The 24,151-nt window shown below is 29.3% G+C and overlaps 3 protein-coding genes across 3 annotated transcripts in view; 2 read left to right on the forward strand and 1 right to left on the reverse strand.

Moving 5' to 3' along the window:
• The window catches only part of LOC126894982 (putative uncharacterized protein DDB_G0282133), a 175,613-nt gene that overhangs the window by 106,106 nt on the left and 45,356 nt on the right, over positions 1 to 24,151 (reverse strand). The gene's annotated exons all lie outside the window — the stretch shown is intronic.
• LOC126895000 (uncharacterized) lies at positions 1,168 to 22,147 on the forward strand. The gene is made up of 6 exons (XM_050666452.1): positions 1,168 to 1,378; positions 1,860 to 1,913; positions 5,866 to 5,919; positions 6,383 to 6,545; positions 20,240 to 20,482; positions 21,617 to 22,147. The coding sequence occupies exons 1-6, from the start codon at positions 1,259 to 1,261 to the stop codon at positions 21,733 to 21,735; spliced, it is 753 nt and encodes a 250-aa protein (XP_050522409.1). The 5' UTR covers positions 1,168 to 1,258; the 3' UTR covers positions 21,736 to 22,147.
• On the forward strand, positions 6,555 to 12,809 carry LOC126894980 (uncharacterized). Its single transcript, XM_050666391.1, has 2 exons — positions 6,555 to 9,316; positions 9,368 to 12,809. Exon 2 carries the CDS (start codon positions 10,181 to 10,183, stop codon positions 11,381 to 11,383), a length of 1,203 nt encoding a protein of 400 aa, XP_050522348.1. The 5' UTR covers positions 6,555 to 9,316; positions 9,368 to 10,180; the 3' UTR covers positions 11,384 to 12,809.

A 24,151-nucleotide genomic window follows, 5' to 3' on the forward strand; every position in this document is an offset into this window, starting at 1 on the left:
CCACCGCCATGACGAAGGAGACGCGATCCTAGTTTTCAAGTTATTTTTAATAACAAAATAAATATATATGTTTAAATAGTAATGTATATTAACTTATAAAAATTAAAAGTAAAATAACAATTTAAAAATATTAAGCATTCGAATATTAAATGTCCAAAAAAAAAAATATTCTTAGATGAAAGTAGATTTATGACTTGTCAAAATTTTGAAATTACAAAATACCGGTATTTCGTAAAAATATCCCTGACACCTATGTATTTATACTAAAGAATTGAAAATGTTATAACTTTTTCATTATCAGTTCTTCTAACATGTCTAGTAATTAATAAGATGATTTTTTAATTTTTAATGAATTTTTTAAATAATTTTTAAAAAGGTTTCTTTTTTTGTAAAAAAATGACATTTCCAGAGTTACAACAACTTTCAAAATTATATTTTGTTTTCTAAGGTTAAATTTTTACAAACTATACTAATGTTAACTCTTGTTAAGAAAAAAAGAGAATATACAGGCAGGGCTAGAGTAGAGGTGACTAATGAAATTGTGTCAGAATGACAGCCGGCTAAAATTGTGTCATATAGTATAAGAAGTCCTCAACAAAATTTAGGCGGATTGTCCCATGTCGGATGTATGTGGAGACAACTGATGAAAGAAAATAAAATAGTTAGAAAGGGAGAAGACCGTATAGAATAAAGTGATTGATATGGAACATAACGCCATCTCTAGAGCGTTGTATTTACTTGAACGCCCTTATAGTCTTATTATTAGCATCAACTCGCAACCCTTCACTATTAAGATAAAATGTAAATAATCGCAAATCAAAAAAAATTATATCAAGAGACATGATAATAGATACAAGTAAAATTATTTATAAAATTTGAAAAACATTTTAGTGACAAACAGGATTGAATTTTTAAAACAAATGATATATCTAACCTATATTTTTAAAATTTGAAAATAAGTACATGAAGTTAACTCGCAATAATCTATATATAATTTTTATAAGTGAACTCATTTATAATGGCAATTAAATTTGATTAATACAAGTATTATTTAAAATGGTTATAAATTTAATATATATTTTTCGAAAATAAATTTTTAATTTATCAAATTTACATATATTTATAATGGAATAAATTGTTCTATATAAACAGAATTAATTTTATAATAAAAGTAATTTATCATGTTAACCTGATATTATTAAAATTATTTTTTCAGTATTAGATTTTCATACTGTAGCAGTAATAATCATCATTAAAAATGGGTTACTATTTTTGTTCTAGAATATTCCTTTGTTTTATGTGCGTAATTACCTCACCCATATTTTCAGCTGGAATGCCAAACTCAAACAAAAAAACTAATAACAATGAATCTAATCAAGTATTTATAATTATTATTATTATTATTATTTTAAAAATTAATGACTATTATTTAGTGGCTTAGGTACTTTTCTATATATAGGAAGGTCCTAATACACATATGTGTATAAAAGAAGGTAAATGATTATTATATAGGAATAATTGATAATCTGTTTATAAATATAATATACTTAGAACAGTTAATTACTTGTTGAAATTTTCCTAGCACGTATTTTTTCTCTTATTTAATTGAAATTGTTTTGCGTGATATAAATAGAATATATATCTAATAAATGTGTGTAAAAATTGTTTAATACTGAAATAATTTAATTTACATACTGTAAATTTTGTGAAAAATAGATCAGTTAAAATATAAAAACATCTGTGTCATCATATACAATTCTGTATAGTTAAATATGTTTGATATGGAATTAATTACACTTTTGAATATCTATACATTTTTTTAAGTAGTCATATTTATAACTAAAATGAATGTTTTATAGAATCATGGACCAGCAAAAGATTTAGAAATTGATTCATCCAATTCTTCAGATGAGGTGAGGTGATAATATAAAGAAATTTTTTTTATTTAATATCTATATTGAAATTATTTAACTTACACATTGAGTAAAAATTAGTTAGATCATTTTTTGACATCAAAATTAGTGAAATTTTTACGTTTTATTTAAAAAAACTAATGTTAAATTAAGGGATAGAGTCATATTAAAAAAATAAAAATATGGCATAAAATAATTTTTTAGCTTCGATGCGAAGCGGAGAAGGTATTAATTTTACTACGATATGTTTTTTTTTTTTTTTTTATGTCTGTTGCCACTTTTTCTCAGCTCTCACTGGACCGATTTCTTTCAAAAATACGTCAAAAGATCACAAATCGTATCTAGTTGAAGACATTACCCTTAAAAATTGAAAAAAATTCCCTCGTTCCCCGCAAATAGGGGAAATATCCAAAAAAATTACAAATTTAAAAATCGCTAATTTTCGAAATTTTTTCACTTTTTTTTCTTAAAACTTCCATAACTTTTTGAAAAATCAACAAATCAACATAATTTTTTTTTTTATACTAAAATTTTAAGTTTACCTTTCATTTGATATCATTTTTTTGAAAATCTAACACTTAACCTGCTCATTGGGGGAGATTTAAAATAGCAACATTTTTACAAAAATTAATTTTTTCAACTTAATTTTTTGAAAATGTTCCGGAAATACTCGTCCTTTAAACATATATCAAATTAAAGCTTATTTTATGTACTACAAAATAAAAAAAAAAAAATTTGTCCCGACACTTTTTCTTCTACATTTAAACGGCTGCCGTAGATAAAAAAACACTATTTTTGTGTTAAAATTTTCGATTTTGATTTTAAATTTTCAACTTAAAAATGCTATAACTTGAAAAATGTATATATTTTTATAAATATAAAAATTTTTTTTTTTCTAAATACATTATAAGTACATCTTTCATTTGACATACTTTTTATTAAAATTGGACAATTTCCCCTTATATAGGGGGCGTTCAAAACTTAAAATATTGTAAAAAACATAGATCTTTTTCAACTGAACTTTTGAAAATGTTCCGGAAATACTGCGTCCTTTAAACATATATCAAATCAAAGGTTATGTTATATACTATCAAATGAAAAAAAAAAATTTGTCCCGACATCTTATCTTCTATGTGCAAATGGCTGTCGAAAATTTAAAAAAAAATGTAATGTTTGCGATAAAAATTACATTTTATCGGGATGTTTTTTGTACTTAAAACTGCCATAACTTTTTCAAAAATGAACAAATAAAAATAATATTTTTTTGTATTGAAACCTTAGATATTTCCCTTTCATTTGATATAATTTTTTTTGAAAATCTAACACTTATTCTGCTCACTGGGAGGATTTAAAATAGTAACTTTTTTACAAAAAATAACTTTTTCAACTTAATTTTTGAAAATGTTCCGGAAATACTGTGTCCTTTAAACAAATATCAAATTAAAGCTTATTTTATGTAATATAAAATGAAAAAAAAAAATTTGTCCCGACGACCTATCTTCTATGCGCAAATGGCTACCATATTAAAAATATGCTATTTTAACAAATTTTTTTTTTTAATTAAACACTATCTATAGATTTGCATCAAAGCGTTTTTTATGATAGTGATTTTAATCACTGTCAGATATCATCTATACTGGACCCAACTATGCCACGATCCCACTGTGCCGCCACCCCACTGTGCTGGGTTGTTTATTTTTATATTAAAATTTTTTTATTAAAATATTTCTAAACATTATTATTAGTTAAATTTCGACACTTCAGTATTTTTCTGGTAAATTAAAGTTATTAATTATTTTATTAACAATTTTTCTCGTTATTTTTTAAAAATAACATTTTTGAAAAAAAAAAATTTTATTTTTGCTGAAAATTTACGTAAGGCAAAGTTAGTGAGACTTTTTACTACCCTCAGGTACTTTAAGGTACATAAAATTATAAATGTCTTAATGATAGCATTAATAATGATAGAGAACTAAAATTTGAAAAATATTGTCGCTAAACATATGTATTAGGATTATAAATATTATTAACATTGATAACATTCTTGAATATATAGTTAAAGATCGAAAATATAAACAAATGATTTAATGGTTTCATATATTTATTTATTCTGTGACTACGACATAACTGTCATTACAAAAAAAACATAATAATGTGAGAGAAAATTCGAAAAGGAATGTAAAAATTATAATTTGTAATATTTTGTCAAAATAAAATAAAATAAAATATATATAAAAATAATAATTTAAATAATATTAATTTTGTTATAAAATAAAATAGACAATTGTGTTGGGAAGAATTTTACAACCCTTGATATTTTTATCGTTTGTACTATTTTTGGGAAATAATGTGTGTTTGTTTAAAATGCAACTCTTCGAATATTGAGCGCCAAGATTTTAGCTGAATTAGAAATACAATAAAATTATAACTGCTACATGTCTATTAGCATACATTACTGTAATGTGGTACTATACTAAGAGGTAGCGTTGTTTAAAAACATTTTGTTAGTAGCCCACGGATAGTTGATTGAAAATTAAATTGAATGATTTTATATTGGTATATCAACCCACATAGCAATTTCAAAATATTAATATCGTAAAAATATTCTTATAAAATATTTTGAAGCAAATATTGTGACAATATCCCATAAATATAATTAAAAATATATTCTATTGAAATATTTCCATAATATGCTCACAAAATAATTTTTTAAATATTTCTTTATTTATATTTTGGGAATATATTAAAGAAAATAAATACAGTATATTACACTGAAAATATTTCTACAATGTGCTTAAAAAATTCTAGAATATATTATTAATATAATTTTTTAAATATTGTAAATATATATCTTGTTGGCCAACTGAGGTAACTTAAGAGACACAAGCCATCCTCTTTTCTCCTGTTAGTTACATCTTTGGATGTTATTGGTATCTAGTTATATAATACTTATGTATTATATATATATATATTCCTAAATCCTTAATAAGTATACAGCCTTTTTTTTAATTAGTATCAATTTTAACTAACCTAACTCAATTAAGCTAAGTAAGTCAGGGACAGTAGAAAAACCCTTGTTGCTATTATTTGCAGGCCTATCGAATTACATTTTTTTTAGTTTTATCAGCGCAATTATATCTTATTATTGTTCTATAAAACTTAAAATCCTAAAAAGTTTTTTTATTATAGTTAGAATATATTTTTATATTATCAACAATATAGGTCAATATCTAACTTGCAAGGAGCGATTATGGTGACGGGATCGTCAATTTTCAAAAAAATTATATGAGTATAATCTTAATTGAATATAAAGTTGTATTTGCTTTGAATTTTTTTAAACAGGAATAATGACATAACAGGAAAATAACCATTTGAACTACATTAAATAGCATTTTTTATCCTCACACAGTTGTAGCAACCTGTGGGTCAATTGGTAACGCACGAGTCTATAGCACTTGAAGTACGGGGCTTGAAGCCCGCGAAGCGTGCTTATTTTTTGCATTTTTTTAATATATTCATAAAAAAATTTAAAAATATTGTCACAATATTTTCTTGTTAATAATAATAAACATTACTAGCAATGCTAATATTTTACTTACTGTATTATTTAATTATTGATATTTTTACTTTTAAGAAACTTTTAGAAGTAAAAAGCATATTTGTGAAAAAGTTTTGAAAATTTCTTAATACTTACGTTTTTTCCTATTTATATCAAATGCTTTAACATCGTCTCTGTAAATATAATATGTATCGAATAAATGTGTGTAAAATGTTTTCTATACTAAAATATTTAACTTGCATACTATATAAAAGTTTTAATTCTTGTAAAAAATAGGTTTGTAAAAACATAAATACATCATTCATTATATAACTATGTATAAATAATATTGTTTCATACGAAATTAAGTAGAGTTCTGAATATCTATCAATTTTTAAAGTTTATGTTTTGTAGAATGATGAACTATCAAAAAGTTTAGTACGCGAAATCTTAAAAGTTTCAAATGAGGTAAGGTGTTACACATATATTAAGAAATATTTTAAATTTAATTATTCAATATACCATTTTCTAAAAATATGTATGCATATTTTAAGTTTATATTATAGAAAATCATTAATATTTCAAAATTATGGCTGAAGATATAGTGTGGGTTTTTTTACTTTATGAATAGTCATTTTTACCTTTTCATTGACCAGCCAAATTTTTATTAACAAACCAAACTTTTGGATAATTGAAAATATTTAGTGAAATAATTAAGTTAATTAGATTTCAAATATTGCACAGTACATAAATCCTTTATGTAATTAAAAAACAAAAAAATAATTATACACAATATAAAAAAAATAAATATTACTACAAAGTTCATACATATCTTAAATAGATTTTCTATTTCTTTACTTTTATAGATATTTAGTAATCAATTTTAGTAATTGTTTTAAACCAATAAATATCTAAACATTGATTTTTTTAGGAATTGTATCCTTTAACATTTTATGGCACACAACTAATTTTTGTTAATTTTGAGGAACATGCTGATGAAAATGACGAAATTAGTATTTTAAAAGTGAAAGAAATTATAAAAGAATCAAAAGCTACTAATTTTGAAAGAATCATTCTGAATTTAGATTTAAATGGTAATTGAGACTGAATTTTTTTTATCTAGTATTTATACTAAGTGGAGTGTAACAGATCTGACAGAGAACTCTTATATATTGAAATTGAATTAACATTTCGCTGTTACCTTGTGCCCCACCCTTTCTGAATCTATTCCCATATATATTCTTAAACATTATTGCAGTATTTCTACAAACAGCTCTTTAAAAACAAACTACTTAATATTGTTCGCGCTCGTTATCACGCTATTAAGAGATATCTATAATAATGATGGTCGCCGACCAATTTATGAAACAGTTATGTTCGATCAACGTACGCGCGCGGACAAATCGCCAGCTTACAAGTAAATTATAATAAAAAGATACAGTCCACTAATTTTAATATTCGTATTTATCAATTATTTATTTATTTATTATACATATTGAACCAGTTCTAAACATTTGGTCCATCGTGCCGCATCGATAAATTAATATATAATTTGATTTTGTAAGTTTTGTCATCGCCGTGCTCGTTGTCGTACGTTTATTAATTAAGTGCGTATGTGTACCGTCTTAAGTGCGTTTCGTATTTTTTTATTACTTTATTTATCGTATAGTTCGCAATTTGCAATTAGTTCGAGATTCGTAAATAAATAGACTAGCTAGTTCTATTTCTCATCTCGTTCTATTTTTGGTGATACGGTTAAAACGCCCATAACTCGAGTAACGTGTGTTATAATAGGAACATCATTGGTTTTATTCCAAACCCTATATAGTACACTCGGAATTTAATGCAATAGAGCGCTATTGTAATCGCGTAATACAATTGACTATCTGAATAGATATCAACGTTATGGCAGAGAAAGTCCAGTTAAGCATTCGTCGTGGTCAGTTCAAAGGACAACTATCACGATTTGTATTATTTGTTGAGAGAAAGAGTGGAGAAGAAAATATTGTCACCAGTCAAATCATACATATCTATTCCTACTAAACCCAATACTATAAATAGTCAATTCGGTTCTTCTATAATCAAATTACCACCAATCGATCTACCTAAATTTTCAGGAGATTATCCTGAGTGGCAATCGTATTATGATATGTTTTCCACAGCGATCAACGAGAATAACAATCTCAATAATATGCAAAGGTTTTTTTATTTACGATCTTCATTAAGCGGAGAAGCTGCTAAGGTAATACAGTGTTTACCTACCACTTCTGACAATTATACAATCGCCTGGCAAACTCTAAAAGAGCGTTATAGTAATACTAAGTTGTTAGTTCAAGTGCATACTAAGTCGCTTTTCGATTTAAGTCCAATATACCAAGAAAGTGCTGAAGAAACTCGACGTTTTCATGATACGTTAGTGGGTCATATTAAAGCTCTAGAGAATCTTGGTCAAATGCCCGACTTGTGGGGGTCACTAATTATACATTTAATTACATCTAAATTGGACGTACAAAGTTTGCGTAGCTGGGAAATCGAATCACCAAGGTCAGAGGTAGCAACATTAAAAAATATTATTGTGTTTTTAGAATCGCGTTTTAGAATGCTAGAAGCTATCGAATCGTCTAGCAAATTACAATCTAATAATAATGTACGCAGCTTCAGCAAGAAAAATTTTATTCAAAAAAGAAGTGATCGTAAAATAAATGCATTGTTTACAAGTGGCGGTAGCGTTACTTGTTATTATTGTAAACAATCGCACACTATTTATCGTTGTCCGTCGTTCTTAAAACTTACGGTAAATGAACGTATCAATAAAATTAAGCAATTAAACCATTGTATTATTTGTTTAAGAGCACATGCAGATGAACAAATATGTAAGGCCCGTCGTTGCGCAAATGTGGACGCGGTCATAATAGTTTATTGCACGTAAATTCGAAGACAGATAATGCGGGCAATTCAGATAACGTAGAAAGTATTATTGACAATAAAGTGCCTGATAATACAACGCTACAACAGCCGATATTAACAAACGCGCACACTTATCAAGGCAATTACAACAGTAGCCGCAGGTCAGTACTGCTAGCTACTGCCGTAGTACATGCGTATAATAATGAAAATGAACCCGTAGTGTGCCGAGTATTGCTAGACTCCGGCTCACAAAACAATTTTATCACCGATTCAATGGCCCATTATTTGAAATTGAAAAGAAAAAATGTAGCGTAGTCTGTTTTTGGAATAAACGAGTCACCGAATAATGTTAAACACCAGGTATCAGCGATTATTAAATCTCGCGTATCAGACTTTAAGACAAACTTGAATTTTTAACACTTCCCAAGCTGACCAGTTTCTCACCACAATCGGGTATTGATGCGAGGGAGTTAAAAATACCGTCAGATATTATTTTAGCCGATCCGCTGTTCGGCACACCGCAAAGGATAGATATGCTGATTGGAGCTGACATTTTCTATGACTTAATGTATTGCGATCAAAAAAAGACTGTTGAAAATGGTCCTGTTATACAAAAGACTGAGTTCGGTTGGATCGTAACCGGTCCTATCTCAGCAAGCTTCACTACATCTATGTTCGCAACTACTGTATTACCACACCAACAAGATGTAGTTGAAAATGATATAAACGCCCGAATTAATTTAGATGACCAGATAGCGAAATTTTGGCAATTAGAAGAAGTCAAAACTAAAAACATTTTAAGTTTAGATGAAAAGGCGTGCCAGTTGCATTTTGAAAATAATACCAAACGGAATGAAAACGGACAATTTGTTGTATCATTGCCGTTCAAGGATCATTCCCTACTAGGTGAATTGTATCAAATAGCTTTAAAACGGTTTTTATCATTAGAACGGCAAAGGTGGGGCCTGGAAAGAAGGCTCCCCCTGTGAAGAAGAAAGGGGGANCAAAGGGGGGGCCTGGAAAGAAGGCTCCCCCTGTGAAGAAGAAAGGGGGAAAGGCCGAGGGGTCTCCCGGAGCGCAGCCCGCTAGTGGATGAGATTCCTCCAAGTGAATCTCAACCACTGTCGGGCCGCTCAGGACCTAGTCCGGCGGGCGGCGTACAAGATGGGCACCGACGTGTGCATCGTCTCGGACTCGCACGCCGGATCGGTCCGGGACTCTGCCGGCTGGTTCTTGGACCGGTCCGGCAGAGCGGCGATCGGCGTGATGGACCGCGGCCTGGCGGTCGCGGACATCGAGTCGGGCGACGGTTACGTAGTGGCAAGGATAGACGGCATGGACGTCTTGAGCTGCTACGCGCCGCCCAGCTTGAGACAATGGTGCAGCAATGAACCACTATTGTTAAGAGAATTACCTTTATATTTAAGGAAAGTTGATGATGATGCAAAAGAGCCTAATAAAAATATTACTAAAATCCTTGGATTATATTGGAATCACGAGAACGATTGCTATCAATACAATATAAAACCAATAAAAATATCTGGTCAATGCACAAAAAGACTAGTTCTATCCGAAATATCGTCGCTATTTGATCCACTTGGATTAATCGCTCCAGTAATAATTACTGATTATTCAAGATGATTATGCAACAGTTATGGTTGCAAAAAATGAACTGGGATGACGTTTTACCTATTCCATTACAACAAGATTGGTCAAAAATGCTTGTGGACTGGAGCAAATTAATAATATTAAAATCAACCGTCTAGTTCTCGGCATCGAAAAAATTAAAAAACTATAATTACACGCGTTTGCTGACGCAAGTATGCAAGCCTATGATGCTTGTACATACACACGCACTACAGACATTTATGGTAAAGAAGTGATAAATTTATTGTGTGCAAAATCAAGAGTCGCGCCATTAAAGGTAGTTTCGTTACCTCGGCTCGAACTGTTAGCTGCGCTTTTGGCCGCTTGCTTTATGTCAAAATATGCACCAAAATTACAGTTACCTATAAATGAATATTTTTATTGGACAGATTCGACACTGGTATTAAATTGGTTATTATCTCCGTCGTCTCGTTGGAAAACTTTTATGGGAAACAAAGTAAGTGAAATACAAGAGTTAACGTCTGTTTCACAATGGAAGCATGTTGCGTCCAGCGACAATCCAGCGGACATAGTGTCAAGAGGCTGTTTTCCATCACAAATGAAAAGCTTAGATTTATGGTGGAACGGACCTAGTTGGTTGAAAGGGGAACATACTCAATGGCCAAGTAATTTTCAAGAACTTAATTCTAAAACTGAATATTTGTCTGAAGAAAAAGTAATTACTAATTTATTCTTAACAACAGAAAATAATTCTTTTAATCAAATTTTTAAATTATTTTCTTCATTAAGTAAACTTTTACGTGTTGTGGCTTATTGTCTTCGTGTGAAGTCTAATTTGTTATCGAGTGACACTAATATTTATGGTCCTGTAAAAGCTACAGAAATTGAAAATTCCCTTAAACGTTTAGTGAAGGTAGCGCAACAAGAAGAATTTTTTACTGAGTTGTGTGACTTAAAAAATTCAAAATTAGTGTCCAGTAAAAGTAAACTATTTCGTCTTAAACCATTTCTAGATAACGATGGTATAATCAGGGTAGGCGGTAGATTGAAACATGCCGTCTCACTGTCATTTTTTCAAAAACATCAGATAGTACAATCGATTGGTAATGCTCTGTTTAACTATGAAGAGTTATATACAATACTTGTTCGAATAGAAGCCATATTAAATTCGCGACCGTCGACACCTTTATCCACGGATCCAAATGACTTATCGGTTTTAACACCTGGTCATTTTTTGATAGGTGATTCGCTATCTGCTTTTCCCGAACGTGACGTAACGAATATTATGGAGAACAGACTAACTCGCTGGAGGCGTGTAGTTCAAATTACGCAAAAATATAGATTAGATGGAAGAACGAGTATCTCAATCAGTGACAAGAGTGAAAAAAATGGTCACAATCAAATGGTCCTGATTTGAAGAAAAACACTGTAGTTATCATGCGTGATGAAAACTTGACCCCTTTAAAATGGTCAATTGGAATAATAATAGAAGTTCATAGTGGTTCTGACGGTGTCGTACGAGTGGTTACTATCCATACAGCAACCGGTGTATACAAACGAGCTGTTCGTCAATTATGTCCATTACCTTTCGAGGGAAATTGTACAGCAAGTTCAAATAATTAAAAATGTTTAAAATGTATGTTTAGTAAACTATGTTAAAATCCTTATGATTTGAAAAAAAAAATAACAATAATATCTGGTCTAAATATTGTGATATAAATTCTTGTTGTTTTTAACACGCTTATATTAGTTTCGCATGTATGTTGTAAGTTTGTAACTCCACGCGGCACGTGTTATTATGTCGCGTATCCCGTCGTGTATGACCTTGAGACTAGACTGTCGTAACGCGTTTACCCCACCCGACTTACCACTCGTCACCAACAATATTTTCCTGTATATTTTTATTTTTGGTTTTTGTACTCGTATACGCGTGCGTGTCATCAATTATATATATTTATAACAAATTTTTATTGTGATTGACACGGCCCCGCGTCGTTTCGTTATACACGATGCCCCACGACTCGTGCCACCTTTATCAGCCGTCACCCTATTTTATAAGTATTTGGCGCGTTATACGCCGCGGTGCAAAGTCCAGCAAGTGCCGCACGACCGACGACGTTCCGCCGCTAATGATATCGTAGTCTTCTTACTGTTGTCAAAGTGACAACGTCAACAAACCGATCTTCTCTCGCGCACCGTTGTCATCTATGCTGCTAACCTTTTGCCGACCAAGGAGCACGTATATGTTAATATTAATTTATATATCCCTACAGCGGACGCCGCTGCCGCCGTATATGACTCGTGTATAACGTTCCTCCCGCCCACAAAACACGGCTATACCTCGTGCATGATACGTTTACGTACTTAAGTCGTTTTACATGTATATATATATATTCTAATTACTATTAAAACTTATATATTAATACGCTTTATTCTCATTAAGAGATATATAGGGTATTTATTCCGATTACAAAGGATGATCCCCGTATCGTCATTTTTCGTCACTACCTCCACATTGCGCGCCTGCTGCTTTCTTTAGATGTGGTAGCCGTTTGTCAGACTTCCTCTGCGGAATCGAACCCTGATTCCCCTTTACCCGTTACAACCATGATATTGACAGTAACTACTATCATAACATGTAACTAAAAAGTGGAAAATAAATATAGTTTAAAAAAACTAAAAACACGCTTTTAAAGCACATCGAACTAAAAAGTTCAAAATAATTTTTAAAATAAGCGTAAAACAATGATGAACGAAAAGTACTAGTATTATTGTGATAAAAGCGTCAGGCGCTTAATATACGAAAAATATGACACAAAGCATCCACGCTTTTTTCACAATAATACTAGTACTTTTCGTTCATAATTGTTTTAAGCTTATTTTAAAAATTATTTTGAACTTTTTAGTTCGATGTGCTTTAAAAACGTGTTTTTTAGTTTTTTTAAACTATATTTATTATGTATGTAATGTATTAATTATTATTTGTATCTCTATTATAAAATATGTTCATTTATTGAAGTGTCCTGCAGTTAATGTTTGTTGCTAAATGTAGTTACCATAATTTTTATTATTTATTTATATATTAATTTTATTATTTGTAATTTATTAAAGTATCATGTGTTAGGTCTAATAATTGTCTAATAATCTAAGTTATAATTATTTGTTATTTATCTGAAAATGTTTTACAGAATTATTGTTTATATTTTTGGCCGTGAATGTGGGTCAATTGTTTGTCATAATCTTATTATTTATATGTACTTTATATTGATTCTATTGAAATGTGTTATTTCAAGGTAGGCGGTGTGTTCGCGCTCGTTATCACGCTATTCAGAGATATCTATAATAATGATGGTCGCCGACCAATATATGAAACAGTTATGTTCGATCTACGTACGCGCGCGGACAAATCGCCAGCTTACTAGTAAATTATAATAAAAAGACACAGTCCACTATTTTTAATATTTGTATTTATCCATTATTTATTTATTCATTATACATAATGAACCAGTTCGAAACAAATATAATATAATTATAATAAATAAATGAATCAAAGACTAGAGGTGTGGAGATCAGCTCTTGAAGAAAAGGGTTTAGGAATAAGTAAAAGTAAGACAGAATATATAGAGTACCAGTTTGACAAAGGAGAACACGAGGTAGGTGAAATGAGGAGGCCAGTGGCAATAGGCGAGGACGTGATTGGAGAGGTGGAGAGTTTTAAGTATTTAGGGTCAGTTGTGCAAAAGAGTGGTGGTATTGACGAAGTTATAAGACGCAGAATTAAGTGCGGGTGGTTGGAGTGGAGAGAAGCGTCTGGCGTCATATGCGATAAAAGAATTTCAATGAGGCTGAAAGGTAAATTCTACAAGACTGTAATAAGGCCAGCTATGATGTATAGTACAGAGTGTTGGGTCGTTGATAAGAAAGTAGAGCAGAGAATGAGTGTAGCAGAGATGAAAATGCTTAGATAGATAAGTGGAGTGACTAGAAAAGATAGGATAAGGAACGAGCATATAAGAGGGAGTATAGGTGTAGTGTCAATCGTGGATAAGATTAGAGAAAATAGATTTAGATGGTTTGGTCATATTATAAGGAGAGAGGAATCGGAACTGTAAGAACAGTTATAGAAATGAATTTTGAAAGAAGAAGCTCTTATGAATTGTGATATAATTTTGATTTCACTGTAATTTTTAGTTTTGATGCGAAGCTTTGAAGGTATAAGTTTTACTATGATATGTTTTTTGTTCCTGTTACTAATTTTTCTTAGCTCTCACAGAATCGATTTCTTTCAACGATACATCAAAAGATCAAAAATCGTATCTAGTCGAAAACATTACTCCTAACAATTGAAAAAATTCCCCTCGTTCCCCGTAAATCTCCAAAAAAATTTAAAGTTTATGTAATATACTTTATTATGAGAAAAAAAATGCCGGACTTTATTTTGTTCTCACGATGAAAATAGCTACTGAATGCTATTTGTGTATAAAAATTCTGGTTTTTATATTTTATACTTTTAACTTTAAAGTCTTTATAAATTTTTGAAAAATGTATGAATCAATACAATTGTTTAATGATAATACTATTTATATATATATCTTTTATTTGACATTCTTTTTTTTATAATCGGAAGATTCCTCTTAATACAGAGGGGGTTCAAAACTGAAAAATGCATATAGAAAGTAGAACTTTTTCAACTTAATTTTTGAAAGTGATCCGGAAATACTGACACTTTTATATTTATCTTAAATTAAAACTTATGTAATAACTTTATTAAGGAAAAATTAATTTCGGAATTTATTTTGTCTTCCTAGCAAATAAATAAAAATTTAACATAGATTTACAGAATCTTAGATTTAACTGACTACGCATATAATATTTAGATGCAACCATCAATTTGTTGATGTATTTTATTTTATTACTTATTAAAAATAAAAAATAAAAAAAATCCTCTGGTTCAAAATTTTAAAATAGCCATTTTTTAACAAAAAAAGTTTGATGTCCAATAATAATTTTTAATGGCCAAGATTACATTGTCTTTTACATTTTAACGATTAATATTAAAATAATACGTTTATAATGTAGATGAACCTATCAGAAATTTTGAAAAAAACCCATCATTTTGAATAGTTCATAAAATTTCTCAAAACTACGTTTACAATCTAAATAAGATTTTCAAGAAATGGTTTTTTGCATCTAAAAGTGATGTAACATATTTTTAAACTATGTTCCAAATAATATTTTAATAAAATATACTAGGACAATAAAATTTCTTATAGAAACTTCGCCAGAAAATATAATTACAAATTATAAAAATTAACATAATCGCTTTGAAGCGTTTTTTATGATGGCAGTGTTAATGCCGTTCAGATATCATCTATCTATCACAACTCTTATGTCCAAGGTATTTTTTTACTTTTGGCTATTAACTTATTATTTTACTAACTTTCAACATTAGCGAATATATGGCTCATAAATAATTTTTATTTACGAAAAATATTAAAGCAAAAAAATTACGTTATTTTCAATTAAGCAAATTATGTAACAATATTCGAGTAAAATATTAAATTATAGAAATTGTAAAGATAAAAATTTACAAGTTATGAAATTTAATAGATTCACATTGAAGCAATTTTTATGATGGCGGTGTTAATTACTATTAGTTATCAACTATACTTTTATGTTCTAACTGTGCCGCGATTCCACTGTGCAAGGTTTATTTTTTTTTTAATTTTTTGCTATTAACTTATTATTTTACTAACTAGTTATTTAATAACTTTTAACATGCGCGAATATAGAATATTTTGATTATTAAATAGTTTTTGAATACGAAATTTCTATTAAGAAAATAATTAAACTTTAATTTATGTTTGAATATAAAATTTGATTGAAAGTTATAAGCTTAATGACAATTTATTATTAAATGTTTTAATTTAAGTTGAGGTTTTTGGGGAAAAATCAAAATTAAATACATCATTACATATATCTAAAATGCAAAACTGAGAACTATAAGTTTGTTGAGCATTGAGGTATAAGAACGCATCACTATTTCTTGAATTAATGTTGGAATTCTAAAGTGTATTTTGCTTAGAAATTCTGGACAGGATAACTTACCATTCATTAATTTTTGGATAAAAGTACGTCGTTATATTACCTCTATATGTCAATAATTCTAAATCCAATTTTAAGGCTAAAATAATTAGAGAGATATGCATCTTCCATAATTTATGAGCTAATATTTTTAAAAAGTGCCGTTTGATATTTTCAAGTTTATCAATAAGATTATTATGATTACTATATCTATCTACTGGTGTAAATTATAATATGAACCTAACGAAAAAGTAATATAATACATTAAGATAATTAATGCTTTTAAATTCGAATCACTGTTTATTTATGAAACTAAAGGCTCGTAGAGCTTTACCATAATAGTGTCAATATGAGCATAATTTGATATCAGATATTAATATTAATTTTACGTTAATTTAATGTTAATTACGGAAATAAACACTTATTAAAAAAATCTTGCAAAACAACTTCTTTGTATAGTTGGCTGAATCTAAATAAAGCAAGTTGTTCGACCCAGTCAAATTTAGCCACACAAAACTCAGCATCTCCTGAGGAATCTCAACTGGTTATCGGAACCAGTTAAAGAAAAAGAAATAATCGAAGAAATTTCAGAAAATGAAAACTCAAATGAAACCCTCACACAAGAAATTCCAATTTCTATACCTGAAGCAAATAAACAAAACTCCAATGCTCAGGCATTTGAGCATTATCACCGAGATGGTAAGCACTACGTAAAATGTAAATACTGCAACATGTTTCCAAACTTAGTAAAGCTTCATGGAACAATGACTCGATTGCTTGCGATAGTAACAGATGGTACTAGATTTAGAAACGATACGATAGAAAATCATATTTCTTAGAAATATCATTCGGAGTCTGTGAAAACTTTTAGATTATCTTCTTTAAAAGTACCAGAAAAAGCAAAAGAATGTACTATGGATAAGATGCTCACACAAATGAACGAAGACCTAGGAAATAAAATTGGCGGATTAATGATACATACATATGCTGACGCAAAAACAATTACTCTCAGTGCTTACTCATTTCCATCAAGAGTTGTTACTTCCATATCTGCTCAATTGTTTCAAGATAAAAATGTGAGTGTTCTGTGTGTTCCTCTAGACGTAAATTTTCAATATTTGACCCCAACTGCACATAAAGAATTTATTCAGTGTATTATTAAAAGTGATCATGGTGTGGAAGATATACTGTGCTCTAACATTTTATCGCTTTCTTTGGGATGTGATAGCAGTGTGGAACGCATGCAAATAGACAAGATATATATTTTTGCATAAGTCATAAAAAAATCTGGTTAATAAGTTCAATATTTCCTTGGGATAAGTGAATCAACTTGTCAAAGTGCTGCGGTAATACTTGGTGCAATAGAGAACGCCATCGATACTACTGTAGGAGAAGGAAGGTCTAGACAACTTTTTGAATTTGCCACTTCTTTGGTAACAGATGGAGCAGCAGTGAACACTTGTTGTAGAGCAGGGTTGTGGGAGCTTTTTAGGAAAAAGTACAAGATTAACTCAAATCTTCCTTTCATTACCATATGGTGTGCAGCACACAGATCGGATTTGGCTTTCAAATCGAGTAGTAATTGTGTTGGAGAGTTGAAATATATTTTTTCAGAGTAAGTTGGTTTAAGCTCATTTCTAAACTCTTCCAACTTAAGAACCAAGCATCACCAAAAGATGGCCAAAAAAAATAAATGAACTCTCTCGCGGTTGCCTCGTTTATTTGAAGTGCGATGGTCCGAATTTTCGTTTGATTTAATCAATTCAGTTTTGGTTTCTTGGAATGCTTTAGTATTGTTCTCAAAAGATTTTTATGACAAAGAGGCAAGAGGATACAGACTTCTTTTAATCAGTTATAACAATCTACAAATCCTGACATTTATTGCAGACGTATTGATGGTTTTCAGCAGATATCAGAAAAAACTGCAATCGGATACAATTACAATTTTAGACATGGACAAAGAGACAGTGAACGTTATATCCAGGCTTAAAATATTAAAAACGGAAGCGTTACTTGGTGGATGGGTGACAACCTTAAAAGAACAGTTAGAAATTCATAGTGAAAATGAGGTTTTACTAAAAGGAGAAGTCTTAACAAGAAATCGAAAACATCGTTCAAAGGAACATCACAAGTTTGTTTCTCAGAATTGAGACTACTCCGCAATCTGCAATGAACTTGTGGATTCTCTTGTAAATTTTTTGCAAGAAAGATTCGATATTGATACGGATACTGTTAAAATTTTGAAATCATTCACTGAGCTAGTGCCGTCCGTTGATATGAAAGCAGTTCATAAATTGATAGGAAGCAACTTAGATCTTGCTGAACTTTCAAAGGAATATTCGGAGCTTCTCACTCATCAAAATATTGAGCAGTTAAAAAAAAATCAGCTTGAAAGAAACTCTTCAGGCTTTAGTGATGACAAATTTTTTTCCCAATGTTTCTGTAAAATGGGCAGAATTGTTGCAGCAAAACCTCATTCCGCTGATGTTGAAAGAGTGGTTAATGTGAAAAATTTGTTTGAAACCAGCAATAGAAGCAGTCTAAGTATTGAAAGCGAGAATGAATATCTATATATTTAATTTAATCTTCCTTCATTAGCCAAATGGAATTCTCGTACAGCAATTAATGAGTGGTTTAAGAAAAAAAGGAGAGTTAGAGAAACTGTTAAGGCGAAAGAACAAGAGTGGTATAAGGGAATATTGATAAGTGCAAATGATAACCAAAAAGATTCGCAAACCGAAGAAAAATACCCAACCCAACCGCATAGCTCTGTTATCCGAAAAGTACTTCGTTATGTTTATGTTTATGTTTATGTTGATGTACAACATAAAAAAAGAACAGTGGGTAGTAGAAAAAAACATTACAATAAAAAAGTGATAAAAAGTGATAACAATTATTAATTTTCGTGATTCTACCTTTTGATACGGCACCGCCTTACGCTCTAGGCTAGCGCTTACCCGTATCTCACTCAATATCAGCCGTCTAACTATTAATATGACAACCGGTTGTAATCGGGTCTCCCCGCATTTGACACCTTGACAAGGCCATCGCAGAATATGGATTACAGAGATTACGTCCTGTTCCGTTTCTGATGTACACCTTAACTGGCTTACCGCTATGTGTTATTTTAGTGTTTCTTTTCCTTTTTTTCATTTTTTCGATTGCGAAAAGTGTTTTTCCATTTAGGTATAACGACTACCGAAGTGTAGTTTTCTACATTGATGTATTGACACATATAGTTATATCTATATATATACATAAACCGATACATATACTGTTTGTATTGTTACTATTATAATAATAAAATACCATAAAAACATTTCTTTCTGGTGTTTTTACTGGCGACGAAGTTATACCGCACGTGCCGTACTCTCTCCGTACTATTAAATAAGCGTTAATTCTTCAACCGTATATTGGATACGCGACACATTGTAATCAAATTATTATAGGATATTCCTTATTAGGAGATTTGATAATAAATGCACTTATTCACGTTTAAATTTATGATATATGAACTTATTTAATTAAAAATTCAACATGTTTTACACAATGTTTCTATATATTTTTTTAATAATCTTAATTATACTACTACTAGTTTTTTCATGTCAATTACAAATGCTAATTTTAATTAATGGTAAATAATTTTCGTGGAAAATAAATCGCTTACTGTTACTAGTAAATAACGTAATAAGTGTTTACTTCCGTAATTAACATAATATGAACTAAAATTTGATGCCATAGAAAATTGTAAAAAAAATCAAAATTTAACAAACTTCAAAATGCTGTATAAATGTAACTACTGAATTAAAATAAGAGTTTTTGGTATCAAAATTTTTCTTTAAAACTTATCTATAAAATGACTATCTTCGAATCTTAAAAAAAATGTTAATAAAACATTAATTTTTTAAATATTTTTTATAATTGCGAAAAATAACATAAAACATATAATTAATATAATTCTATATTGTTAAAATTGATTAAAAAAAAAAAAAGTATAAAATGTTATATAGATTATATATATTTAGTAGAATATATCAAGTTATATGAGTTGTCAGTTGGATCTGTTCCACTCTATATATAATGAGATTTGTCGAGAAGTGAAATAATTTGTATTTATTTATGCTTAATTTTTAATCTTATGCACGAGTTAATATTTCATAATAACATTAGTTTTTTGGAATTTACTTAGATGCTGTAATGATTAATCTCTTACGTGTTGTTAAGATTATATTTAATGAAATGATAATTCATGAAGGAGCCTTTTATGAACAATTACGCAAGGAAGATAAAAATAATAATGGCACCGTTTGCGTTGAGTATGCAAAAGATATTATTTTGAATTGCGAATTGTTTAATGGCAAATTAAAAGGCGATCGCTATAAATGGCTACTCGGAAAGTATACAAACGACCAAAATCAATTCAAATACGAAGGTAATTTATGATGAAAATTTTTTTGCTTATTTTATTTAAAATTAAAAATATTTAACTAAACAAAAATATACAAAATAATCACATATATGTATTTGTGAAACAATGTTACCATCAACAGCGCTTTACACATTCTGACATCAACCGAATAATACTTCATTATATTTCTAATGATCCAATAACCTAACAACGTTTAGTGATATTATCATCCAGCCAACTGTAACATTTTGGTAGTTTACACAAGATTAATAATATCATCTTCAACTTTATGTACAGTTTATTTTGATCCATATATATTAGTCCCATCCTTGAATACAAAAACTGAACCATGGAATTAATTCATCCCAATCCGTATACTAGATATCCGGATAGCTGATTATTTATTTATTTATTGAAGCATATGTTGCAGTACTAAACTGATCAGAAATCATTATTTTAATAATTAATTAATAATTAAGTGGCATTACAAAAAAATAGAATTTTTTTCTTAAAACTTCCTAAATTTGTTTAATAATGATATGGAAGAGTTCTACAAAATTTTTAATGCTTGTAACAAAGTTAATCTCTTTATTAAGCTTTTAAACTTGATTTTTGATTTAACATTAAACAGATATTATATGGATTTTGTAATTGCTGTTTTTGTCTTAGTGTGTAATTAAACACTGACATAATTGCTGTAACTAAATAATTACGCGTATTTCTCAAAATTTCTGATAAATTGTCGTATTTTTTGTTATAAATACTGCTATATTAGAGTTATATTTAAATTTAGTAAATCTATGTTTCATGATTCTACGTACATTTTTAAGTTAAATTCTGTGGTGTTATTAGATTTTATACAGATAATTCATTTTTAATTTTTATTTTCTTAACTAAATCATTATTTAATAAATAAAAAAAGAGTGTTGCCATTTCATTATTTATAATAATAAATTTTAACCTTATTTTCGTCGAACGTAACTGAGTAAATACAATATTATTTATTTTATTTTATTTATTTTGGCCTTATCATGTATATCCTGTATATATTGTTTGTAGCAATGAGAACAATAGAAACCCGTTTCCTGACTTACTGAACACCCTGTATATCATTAAGCTACTCATGTATTTATAATAATTTAAACATTTTCATTTCAGAGATGAAGAATAACGTATTAGACGATATTGAGGCAGATAAATCGAAAATTTATTCTTATAATTATAAGAAAAAAAAGTGGGTGCGTAAATACAAATTTACTTCTACTCATTGTTTATAAAAATTCAGTAAAATTTCATTGTTAATATTTGTTCTATAATATATTTGTTTTAAATGTTTAAATTAATTTTCATAAATTTGTAATATTCAGAAAAAATATGTACCTTATTGATTGTGGTTTATTATCACAACTCTATGACAAATGGTAATAGAAATACATAATCAAACATATTATGATTTTAAAAACAGAACTCCAAAATACATTTATAGAAAATTAGCGAAATAAAGTTGACAATTCTTTGCTATTTAATTCTTAATTAAAATTTGACACAAAACTCCCTTTTCATCGTAATATTTACATTGATGATATTATTACTTATCTTAATCTTTATGTTTCATTTATGAAAGTATAAAATCGGAAAAATTAATATGTTTGTGTATTATTTATTTAAATATATTGTTTGTTAAGTAAATTGTGTTTTTTTTTTATTCCTACTTAATCATAAGGTTTTCATTCAATATAAATTGTACCATTATAATTTTTAAAATTACCCTTGGCAATCTACTTTATCATTATTCTGAACAAAATATTAATATTTTTTATTTCTCAATTTAAAAAGTGTTTAAATAATTTTGGGGTCCATATCTAGTACGTTAAAAGTGTACCAACTTTTTATAATAATGTGATGAACTGGGTGTTTTAAGTCCAAGTTCGATCATGCGGGTAAGTGTTGTCAGAAAGAGCCAAAATAATAACTATTATAATATAACATTAACTGATTGATCACTGACTACACCCAAAGAAAAACCTCAATCAATTTTGATAGAGAAATTTTATCAAGGGTTTATGATTATATTTTATTAATACGAACAAAATAACTATTCTTATGAATAATTATTATTCAAGACAAGAAAAAAAATTATCATATTATAATTATCATTACTATTGAACCTATGATATATTTATCAAATTGAACATGAATTTATTATATAGATCGAGGTTTTTCTCTGGGTGTACTGAGTCAGTGATCAGGTCTCTTTTTATTAGGAATAATTAACAATATTACAATTTCTAAATGCTATAGTTTCTAATAATAATGTTTCTTACTTTCTAGATATTAATAATATAAATTCCTTAAAACTAATATTTACATAATAATTATGAGTTCATGACAATAGTATCATAGAGTAAACCAGAATAAAATTGCGTACTTTTTTTTCTGTCGCACAAAACTTGTAGTATAAGTTAGCTGTAACGTGACAAAAAGTATCTGTTTATTTTTTGTGTATTTGTATATGTATATATTTGACACGGCCTGTAATAGCGCACTATTCATTTACCGTGAATTAGCACGTTATCCGGTCGTGATTATCAGCTGTCCACCGTCGCACTCATTAGTGTTGACGATAACACAAGTTTGTCTTATCCGGCGGTCGGTAGATAGGACAGGTCAGGGGGGTTCAGCACCGCGAGACACGTCGGCGACTATGTAAACTAGTTCATCTGTGACTTATATCCGCCGTATGTGTCATCGAGTTATATCCGCACCTTACGGTTTACCCGTCATTTGTATATTGTAAATTATAATATTTTTATAAATTGAAAACAAAATAAATTGACTCCACAGTCAGAACATAACGGTGTTACGTTTGTTATTAATATGAATAACCTTTTTAAAAAATACCGTGTCATATTTGTGTGCTAAATTATCTTGGTTGAGCCGAATGTATACTGCAGCGTCGTTTATCAGTTAAATAATCATGATAAGGTGTTGTGATTTGTTTGTGCTCGTGCGGGATAGTCATGTGTGTACTACTGTGGACCGGTTCATGGACGGCATTTGTGTGTAGATTCACTCCGCTCTTTTTCTATTTTGAACGTCATTTGCATTGCTCAATACCTACATTATCGCCTTATAATATGTGATGATTCTAACTTTTCTCAATAATTTCCGGCACTATGTAGTAAAATTTGTTGATCCCTACTTTAAAGGCTAGCCGTGTTGTCGCCAAACGACGGAAGTTTTGTCAGAACTGGTACGGTAATTTTCGTCCGTAGCGGTGTGTTTTTTTATTGTATGCGTCACAGCGAATTGTTTTAGCTTCGATGCGAAGATGAGAAGGTATTGGTTTTACTATGATGTGTTTTTATTTGTGTCAGTTACCAATTTTTCTCAGCTCTCACCGAACGGATTTCATTCAACAATACGTCATAAGATCACAAATCGTATCTAGTCTCTTCGACTAGATTACCCTCAAAAATTGAAAAATTTTCCCTCGTTCTCCGTAAATGAAGAAAACCTCCAAAAAAATTACAAATTTAAAAATCGTTAGTTTTCGAAATTTTTTCAATTTTTTTTTCTTAAAACTGCCATTACTTTCTTAAAAATTAACAAATCAGTATAATTTTTAGCTTCGATGCGAAGCTGAGAAGGTATTGGTTTTACTAAGATGTGTTTTTTTTTTTTTTTTTTTTT

This window comes from Daktulosphaira vitifoliae, unplaced genomic scaffold, assembly GCF_025091365.1.
Source record: "Daktulosphaira vitifoliae isolate Bord-2020 unplaced genomic scaffold, ASM2509136v1 Scaffold_1, whole genome shotgun sequence".
NCBI classification, from domain to species: domain Eukaryota; kingdom Metazoa; phylum Arthropoda; class Insecta; order Hemiptera; family Phylloxeridae; genus Daktulosphaira; species Daktulosphaira vitifoliae.

Coding starts and splice junctions, on each gene's coding strand:
- LOC126894980 (XM_050666391.1), top strand. CDS start 10,181: ATGCAAGCCTATGATGCTTGTACATACACACGCACTACAGACATTTAT.
- LOC126895000 (XM_050666452.1), top strand. CDS start 1,259: ATGGGTTACTATTTTTGTTCTAGAATATTCCTTTGTTTTATGTGCGTA. Junction 1,379..1,859: donor ATAACAATGAATCTAATCAA/GTATTTATAATT, acceptor AATGTTTTATAG/AATCATGGACCAGCAAAAGA. Junction 6,546..20,239: donor TCTGAATTTAGATTTAAATG/GTAATTGAGACT, acceptor GAATTTACTTAG/ATGCTGTAATGATTAATCTC.